The 9,464-nt window shown below is 43.2% G+C and overlaps 1 protein-coding gene across 1 annotated transcript; it reads right to left on the bottom strand.

Annotated features, from left to right (window-relative positions):
• Positions 1–5,571, bottom strand: chp1 (calcineurin-like EF-hand protein 1). Its single transcript, XM_015969214.3, has 7 exons — positions 5,251–5,571; positions 5,007–5,079; positions 4,011–4,091; positions 3,435–3,562; positions 3,290–3,351; positions 2,562–2,684; positions 1–329 (listed from the first exon to the last, which is right to left on the bottom strand). The coding sequence occupies exons 1-7, from the start codon at positions 5,315–5,317 to the stop codon at positions 276–278; spliced, it is 588 nt and encodes a 195-aa protein (XP_015824700.3). The 5' UTR covers positions 5,318–5,571; the 3' UTR covers positions 1–275.
• Positions 5,572–9,464: the final 3,893 nt, after the last annotated feature.

Raw genomic sequence — 9,464 nt, forward strand, 5'->3', positions numbered from 1 at the left:
GCAATGTTCACCACGCAGCTCACCACAAGCATCTAAAGAGTTTCTAATAAATATTGCATTATTGAGAGAATACACATGGTGACATTGCATAAAACAACCCAACTTTTCCCTCAACCTAGAGAGCAGCGTGGAGGCAGAAGCTCAGAATGATTATCTACCAAATACTTGGTCTGATGGGGTGTGTGTGTGTGACAAGGGCCACAGCGGCTGAACAGCTTGATGAGGTTGTGTTCTGACCCATGTCAAGTCCAAACTCCACCCAAGACAAATTAGGCTTAGTGCAGGAACCGGATGCTCATTTTCTGTTCCACATCCACCTTTTCCAAGACCTGAAAATACACAAAATGGACAAGTTCAAACTGAAATTAATCTGTTAAACACAAAATCCTAGCATACTCTGGGTTGTCATGGTAACCAAACAAAAGGTTACACATCATATGATGTAACATTTGTATGTGTTCCCCTACAACAGACAAGTCAAGGCTTTCTGTGACTGGATGTTCATCTACAACGAATCAGAGGCTTACTCATTAAAGGGGACAAAGAATCTCAACAAACATTTTCTTGTAGTTTGTGAATGAAGACAGCTTGGGTGGTCAAAAGTAGCGTGCCAAAAAGTCAAATCCCTGTGTGACCTACTTTTTATGTAAATTAGAAAGTTTACAAATGCAAGAGAGAAACTTCTTTTCTGAAATTCCTCTCATAAAAACGTCACAATGTGGAGCCCTTCTTCCTCCAATCTGCAGTCCAGTGTCTGAGGCCCTCTGGTTTAAACCAACCAATCAGCAAGCAGCTCATTAGCATATTCATGTCCCGGCCATGTGGGAGGGGTAGACAGCTCTTTTCACAGCAGGCTCATTTAAGCCAGGCGTACACGGTGCGACTTTTTCACTTTTTTGAGCCGATTTTCCACTCGTGCGAGAATCCACGACATCGGGGCGAGTTTTGCGCTGAGCGGTCGTGTAGTGTACGGGGGGTTACGAGAGGTGATTAACACCACGTGACCAGCTACCGATCAGCAATCGTGAGCTCGCACAAACTTCTGGCGTGTTTAATATTTTACTCGTTCCTCGTGAGGGTATCGCACCGTTGAAGCGGCGCTGCGAGCAGCTGTGACCCAAAAAGTATCAGAACCGCTTACAGCGCAATCCTGCATCAACACCGCTGGCCCGCTATTTCCTTAATAACACACGTTGTTCGTTTTTATTTCTACAAGTTTTTTTACTCACAAAGATTGTCAAGAAAGCGTGTTTGTCGTGTTCATGTCAAATTAAACTGATCACAAAATACAGATTTACTTTCTTTATTTCGTTTTCCTCATCCAACCCCCATAAATCCCTGTGTGTCCTCCTGCAGCACTCCCGAAGGACAGCAGGCAAAACAAGACAAAAAAGTCTGACGTGTTGTGTAAAACTGCTATTTTTAGCATATTTTTAGGGCCGACGTGTTGCTACCAGACGTACAGTGTGAGCAGTCAGGTCGCATCCGAGAACTGGGTCGTGCAGAGTGAGCACATGACTCATGAGATCTGCTCTGCGAGGAAGTCGTACAGTTAGAGCTGAAGCTGAGTGCTACGAGTGAAAAAGTTGCAGTGTCCGCCCGGCTTTAGGGGTTTGGAGCATGTTTCAGGGCTCCTGGGACAGATGAAAGCCAAAAGAAAATTTCTTATGCTTCTTAAAAAAATCAAAGCACCATTTTAGATTGCTGATAAACTACATTATTTGTCTCCTTTAATATTCATGACATGTAAACGTCTCGCCTCTGACTGACAAACAGCAGTCACTCCTCTGCTGCCTCCATCTGTGCTAATTTTTTGGATAAAAGTGCAGCGTTGATGAAAAACAACACAAGCCTGAAGCAGTTCTGCCATGCTGTGAAGTTGCTAATGCTAACAGCTAGCTTCTACTAGCTGAGATACCTCCTGGCCCCTGAGGGGGCAATGCAAAACAGCCTTCTCTGGTCGTAAGCCCACTAGGGTGAGTCCAAGAATGCAAATTTTACAGTGTTCCCTAGATCCGAGTGACTTTATCTGACCCGAGCATTTCCCCGTCTATTCTCCTCTTTGGCTAATGCAGAACAATTGTCATGTGACAGATCATATTTCAAAAACAAGTTTCACACAGTTTCTTTGTCAATGAGACCTTTCGAGCTGCTTTAGCAGATCTCCAGAACAAGCTAGCGAACCCCAACCCTCTGATAATGAGCGGAGAACCTCTCACACCTGTGGTGTTCTGTTGCTAAATACGCGAGTGAGCACTGAGTGGAGGACCCAGGTAAATGTGGAAGGTCCAATAGTTGCTTTCAGACTGAGCCATGTTATTGGCGGTTTTTAGAAAAATGCAAGAGAACCACTTTATTTTCCTTTTTTCCCCTTCACATTATATTTATAGCTATAAAATGTTAGAACGTTGGTACAAGTCATAAAAAAAAAAGATTTACGCCAACTTATTTAGCAGATTTGCCTCTGTAGCATTAATGAAAAAAGCACCCATTAAAATTTTTATTTTTTTTGTTAGGTGGTTAAAAGACGTATTATTAATGTTAGCCTCCACTAAACTTGCCTTTATAAATTCTTGAAAGGAAATGCAGCTATCTCCATTGGTGTCTGCTTCCTGGATGGTCCTGTCAGCAATGCTCCCGAGCTGTTCGTCGGAAATGTTTACACCAACCATCATCCGCAAGACCTGAAAAGGAACAAATAGTCTCATTGTGGTGAACAAATCCCAGAAAATGACAATGATGTTTACTCCGACAATACAGTGAAATGTTGTGAAAACACTGGTAATGGCGCATCATGAACTGCAACAACATGTGATCACTTGTAGCCACTGTGTGCTTGTGACCATAGGAATGGCATGATTATAAATGACAGAGCAGTTGAAAATGACACAAACAATACTTTGAGTTGTACATTTAGTTACAAGAGTTCATGAATCAGAGGAAACAGGTGACAAAACTGTTTTGCGCAAAACAAGGACCGTCTGAGTCATTAAAGCAGCAGTTTACACCAAGTACAAGTCACAAAGGGTCACCTATAACCAAAATGGGACAAGAGGGACATGAAATAACAGAAGGGAAGCAGAACACACGATAATAAACCGCTTGGGAAAGATCAGCCTGTAGTTAAGGCGAGTTGCTGCATCATTATCAGCACTTGACCAAAGTCTCCAGATCGACCTGAAGGTCCACCTTTAAAAGACCTATTGCACAGTAATGCTTGGTCTTTTTAATCTCATCTGACTGCTTAACATGACTCAGCATCTCTGTCATGTGACAAAGCAGCACTCACCTGCAGCAGCTCATCCCGAGAGATTTTGTCATCTCTGTCCAGGTCATACAGACGGAACGCAACTGAAAAATAAACATAAAAGTTATGTGATCCATGAGCGACGAGTCCAAGCGTTTCTGACCCTGTTCAGCAGCTCCACACTCACACAGGAGCTTGTTTGATCTGCTGTTCAGCGGCTCGGAGGCGGTGGGGTTCTTGTTCTTCTCGTTGTCCTCAATAGGTCTGAAGTGAGCCAGGGTGCGCATGAAGCCCCTGAAATTCACCTGGTCCTCTCTAGGGGGAAAAAACCCAAACAGATTCAAGTGAAAATCTGAACGAAAAACAAAAAAGGTTTTATTTGGGTCAGAATACATTTTTACTCAGAGAAAGACATTGTGAGAAACAAGGAAACAAACAGGAACTTGTACCATTATGTCATTTTGAACGCTTCCCTTTAGTTTCTATTTGCTCACAATCAAATACACAAAACCAGCTGAAAGGTGAACCCACGTGAAACAATTAAAAATCACGTCACGACATTAAACACCCACACAACTGATATGTTATGGCTTAAAGAAGGGGTTTGTAGACCGCATCACACAAATTGTCCACCCAGATCTGGCAGCCTCGTGTCTGCCGGCGCCGAGCCTCAGCAGAGTCGAGTTACAGTCCGGCTTACAGCTCTCAATTACGAAATATGCAGAAATAGGCAAGAAAATGTGTAGAATAAGAGAAAACCTACCCCTCAGGGAAGAATGCATTGATGATTCTGTCTCCCAGAGGGTTGATGGCCAACTCAGGAATCCTCTGGAAATCTTCTCGGCTGCAGACATCATGAAATATGAAAACAATTGAGTCCCATGAAAACACATATTTCCCTTTATAGTGTTTAAGATAACACACCTTATGTAAAGCTTATGAGACACATCATGTGAAAGTAGTTTTAATTCTCAAAACAAGACGGCTTTGATTTAAAAGAAAACAAGTGTTTTCAGAGTCCGTTCTCCTGGCGATGCCGTTTCATCACCTGTAACCAGAGTTTGAAACAATCCTCCTGAAACGTGTGGAAAATCTCACTGTTGTGGAAACTAACACACGATAAGGATGTCAGGCTAAGAAGATGAGAATACCCCTGACTTGTGAAGGGAACGAGAGCTCAGAGACAAGGGCAAACAGAATAAAAACTTGTTATGTGTAAACACATCTTAGACGATTCTAAGGTCCATAAAATTAATCAGACTGCCCTTGAACGACTGATCCACAAATGACGTTGCAGCTGCCAAACCAAAGGGATTCATCACACCAAGGTTCAGACTAAAGTCTTATTTGCTTAATAATTACCCAGCATTCCATCACCTCTCATTTAGTGTGAAGCCAGAAACAAACCACACCAATGACTGACTGAGCTCTCAGCTAAATTACCACTAAGATAAAACCTACCAACACTAACTGGATACAAACCTGTAAAAAAATATTCTCAAATGACTTGTTTGAATCTAAATATTTAACTAATGTCTCTTAAATTCTAGATCAACTTTGCTTTACTCTAGTCTCTTTGTTTCTATTTTTGAGAATCAGCCACATTTGCTCAACTTGGTCTCAAAACACCCTAAAATCTAAAGAGCAGATTGAGAAACTCGATATTGTTGAACTAAGCTTCTGACATCAGAAACTCTAAAAAGTTTTAGGATTACAATAAATTGTATCTAGAGAGTTTTCACACAGGTGTGTGTCTTACCTGAGAGTACCGTTCTCTCCTTTATCCAGGCTGGTGAAGCGGCTGTACAGTCGTGTGATCTGGCTGTGGGAGACTACACCGAAAATACAAAAACGTTACTACGTTTAAATAAAAACTAATTTTCACAATACACATTAAGACTGCGACTTTATAAACGATCGACAAAACATGTGAACTTGTTTTCCAACTGCAGGTAAGTTAGCTAGCTTCAATTTGGTTCCATGAATCAGTCAGCTCAACTTACAGCCGGTCTCTTTTTTAATTTCTTCGATTTCTTCTTCTCGCAGTAATGTGGAAGCTCTTGATCCCATGATGAGGTAGTATCAGCTCGTCTTCTTGCACAACCGGTTGAGAGAATCTCGCCGTGAAGCGCCCTGAAAGTTAGCGAACAAGCTAACCGCGCGAGCTAATATCTGCTCCAAACAAGGCTTTAAAAGCTGAGTGAGCTCAGATCAACCAGCTGTGAGCAGACTCCCCGTTTATGCAGCGTGACGAGCGGTTTGTTTTCTGTTAAAGATTTCCTCCAGTCTGTCCTGACTTCATATTGCCAAAGCGATTTTCGGTCAGGCTTTTTTCCTGAACAGCGCTGTGGGCGGGGTTAACAGGGTTGCCGCACGCGTCTTTTGGAATTCTAGGGTGACCAAGGAAGGTCCCGCCTTTCTCGCATCTGATTGGCTAGATACGCTCTACTACGATTGGCTGAAAATTCGCGGGTGTGGCAGACAGTAGCCTTCGCTTGATTGAAAGCTAAGCAAGCAAAGCAACTGATGTGGATAAACATCCCACTGGTTTGTGTGGATGTGGGGTGGGTGGGTGGGGGGGAACAGTGGAACATGTTTTGTGTGACTGCATAAAATATGAGGGAAGTAGAGGGCAACTCAGGGAGAAATTAAGAGACATAGGAGGTGGAGTGATGACTGTAAGGAATTTGTTAAATGGTGAAGAAAGGAATTACAAGTTGGTTGTTGGGTATCTAAAGCACTGTGGTCTGTTGGATAGAATTTAGTTTTTTTTCTCGCTCTTACCCCGACTCACACTCCAGCACAGTAGGTGGCGGAAATGCACCTAGCAGTTAGATGCCACCCGCCATTAAAACTCTAAGAAGAAGAACTGATGCGGATACCTGAGCAGAGGTAAATAATTTGTCTTTGTGAGAAAGCTAACATTAGCTTTTCAAAAGCCACGTTAAAAATGATAGGCATGCCCTCAAATGTTCATCTAATCTGTTGTTTGCTGATGACATAGCTGCCAGTTCAATATACCTACACACACACACACACACACACACACACACAGGTGTTCTGTACTTGTTCAATAAAATCTGATGTAATCGGTGTCGTGTATTTTCATGATCATGCCTTTTGGTAACAATTTGGAAATATTTTCATAGGCTGAGGCAAGCAGGATGGAACTGAAGACACATCTTTCATGTGTTTAAATCTGTATATTTAACTGAAATTATTTCAAAGCTGATTATGATTTAGACCTATTTTTCAGCAGTTTTCATTATTTTAGAAGAGAAACTGCTGCACACAGCTGGGTAAAATAGGGCAGTTTTATTATATTTCTTACCCAGGTAAGGCACACACGTCTATCCTATGTACTCTGCTGTAATAAGATAAAGTAAATCCTCTAATACAGGCCCGGGCCTGTATTTGACTCAAGCTCATCAAGCTCCAGGCCTTTATTGGAAGGAGGGCCAGTATTAGAGGCAGGCCTCTATTTCTATTTGAGCAAAATGAACTAATGGTTCGCTGGAGTTTTTGACAATTAAAATTGCGCCCACATTTTCAAAGTTAAACACATTTCTTTTAACAACGGTAGTTTCTGCTTCAGCCATCTCCCCCCTCCCCCTGTGCAGCGGCCGCAAACTCACTGATGCGCCTGCAGCCTCTCAGAGATCCTGCTGCTCTAAAAATTAAAATAATTATTTCAGTTTCTGTTCCTCACTTCTGATTACCTTCAATGGTGTCTGTTGCAACCACCAGGTACAAAAACTAACTTGTTTTTATTTGACTATTTTTCTGTCCTGTCTGTTTATTATCTTCCTGCATCTCCTCTCAATCCTTAAGAGAAACTGCTACCTGGGTTCATATATATTTACCTTATGAGTTACCTTTGAACTGCAGTTCTAAAAGATCTACCGACCGCAAAAACAGCGGAGTGCTCGCTGCTTGCCGGCCGCATCAGTGATCGGTGCGTCACCGGATGACAAGTTGATGCGCCCCGCTCCACAGCGAAACGCATCAGGCGCAAATAAAAGACAGAAAACATCAAAGGAAATGAACCGACATGAACGATCGCGTGTTAAATAATTTGGCAACACCTGATTGTTACTGTGGCCGTGCTCAGGAGGCAGATCCGACCGCAAAAACACCGGAGCGCTCCCTGCTTGGCGGCCGCATCAGTGATCAGTGCATCGGAGGACAAGGTGTGCCCCGCTCCACAGCAGCGAAACACATCAGGTGCAAATAAAAGACAGAAAACATCAAAGGAAATGAACCGACATGAACGATCGCGTGTCAGTACCGACGCACTGGCAGAGCGCGTTGCCCCCCCCCAGCGCAGGAGCTTGTCACCTGCTGACAGCAAGCTGCTGTCTTTTCCGAGGGCTGCATCTTGCCGGTCATTATCACGTGACAGCGACTAGTCGACGACAGGCATAAAAAGTCACTATAGTGAAGTCGACTAGTTCATACAACCCCTGCTACTGCTCCCCAGAGTGTTCTGCAGCATAATCAGCACGTTCTCTTTGAACTTGATATCAAATTTTCGCCTCCTCTTCGTCTCCGCACGGTTAAAGTTACCCTCGCGGTCTATCACTGGCAAATCAAAAGTGAGACGATGACACAACCACCCCCGTACTTGCTTGTTACCACATTCCACCCGGCCACAATAAGAGACCGGCCATTATTCACCTCCGCTGACTCCGACACCGGCCAAAATTGGAGACCCGGCCTTTAATTGAATGCCGGCCTGTATTAGAGGATTTACGGTAACCTCTGTGCTTTAGAGCCATAGACATAAAGTAAGTCCCACAGTGTAATAAATGCAATAAGATTTATAAGTTCACTTCTTACGGTTTTCAGTTTTTAATCAATGAAACAAAAAAGCTTTTGCAAAACAGGACAGAATGGCGCTAAGTTCTTATTTTCTAAAAATTTTTTAAAAAGATCCCCAAAACAGCTGTTCTGTTGGTGGCAAGAGGACAGTCTGCACCACTTACTAAGGGAAGACGGTTTGCTGCTAAATGAAATAGCCAATCGTAGTAGAGCCCATCTAGCCAATCAGAGGCGAGAAAGGCGGGACCTTCCTTGGTCACACTAGAATTCCAAAAGACGCCGCTGTACACCTCAAACACGGGGACTTAGGTAGCATAGTTTTTTGCCTGTTCATAATAATATGAGATTTATGTGTATATATATAACATAGATGTCACTTACACGTAATAGAAATAAGTTACGTTGATATATGCTACGGTATACAGCGCCTTGGGCTCCCTGACAAGGTCGCGGAAGGTGCATTATAAATAAAGCTTTGATTGATATGTCCCTAGCCTGGCAAGCCAGACTAAATAAATATATTATTTAATCAAACTTTTCAAGGCAGGAATTTGGTCTAGTTCACTAGGCTAATATGTCCCCCAAACTACTTACACTTTTTTAAAAAGTGGCTGCAAAAAAATATTTCACCACCTGGTGTCACACTTATACCCTGGCTGTGTTTTTTTCCTCTCACGTGATAATGGACCTACAATATACTGCACTTATTTACTTTTTTGTTTAATGACTTTTTAGTAAACATTTCACCCATCACACGTGATCAATCTGCATAGGCAACTAAGACCGGACCCTGAGGAAGATTGTGGAGAAGGACCGATTCCAGACCTTGGGGGACCTGCAGAAGCAGTGGACTGAGTCTGGAGTAGAAACATCCAGAGCCACCGTGTACATGTGTGTGCAGGAAATGGGCAACAGGTGCTGCATTCTCCAGGTCAAGCCACTTTTGAATTAGAAACAGTGGCAGAAGCGCCTGACCTGGGCTACAGAGAAGCAGCACTGGACTGTTGCTCGGTGGTCCAAAGTTCTTTTTTCAGATAAAAGCGAATTTTGCACGTCATTTGGAAATCAAGATACCAGTCTGGAGGAAGGCTGGGCAGAGGGAAATGCCAAAATGACTGAAGTCCAGTTTCAAGTACTCACAGTCAGTGATGGTCTGGGGTGCCATGACAGCTGCTGGTGTTGGTCCACTGTGTTTTATCAAGGGCAGGGTCAATGCAGCTAGCTATCAGGAGATTTTGGAGCACTTCATGCTTCCATCTGCTGAATAGCTTTATGGAGATGAAGATTTCATTCTCCAGCACGACCTGGCACCTGCACACAGTGCCAAAACCACTGGTAAATGATTTACTGACCATGGTGTTACTGTGCTCAATTGGCCTGCCAACTCTCCTGACCT

Source organism: Nothobranchius furzeri, chromosome 18, assembly GCF_043380555.1.
Source record: "Nothobranchius furzeri strain GRZ-AD chromosome 18, NfurGRZ-RIMD1, whole genome shotgun sequence".
NCBI lineage: Eukaryota > Metazoa > Chordata > Actinopteri > Cyprinodontiformes > Nothobranchiidae > Nothobranchius > Nothobranchius furzeri.

Bases quoted from the DNA above. Each gene is read 5' to 3' on its own strand.
- chp1 (XM_015969214.3), bottom strand. From the start codon at position 5,317: ATGGGATCAAGAGCTTCCACATTACTGCGAGAAGAAGAAATCGAAGAA. The intron at 4,092-5,006 runs GTAAGACACACA...TGATGTCTGCAG, and splicing joins GGAGAGAACGGTACTCTCAG to CCGAGAAGATTTCCAGAGGA. The intron at 3,563-4,010 runs GTAGGTTTTCTC...TTTTCCCCCTAG, and splicing joins AATGCATTCTTCCCTGAGGG to AGAGGACCAGGTGAATTTCA.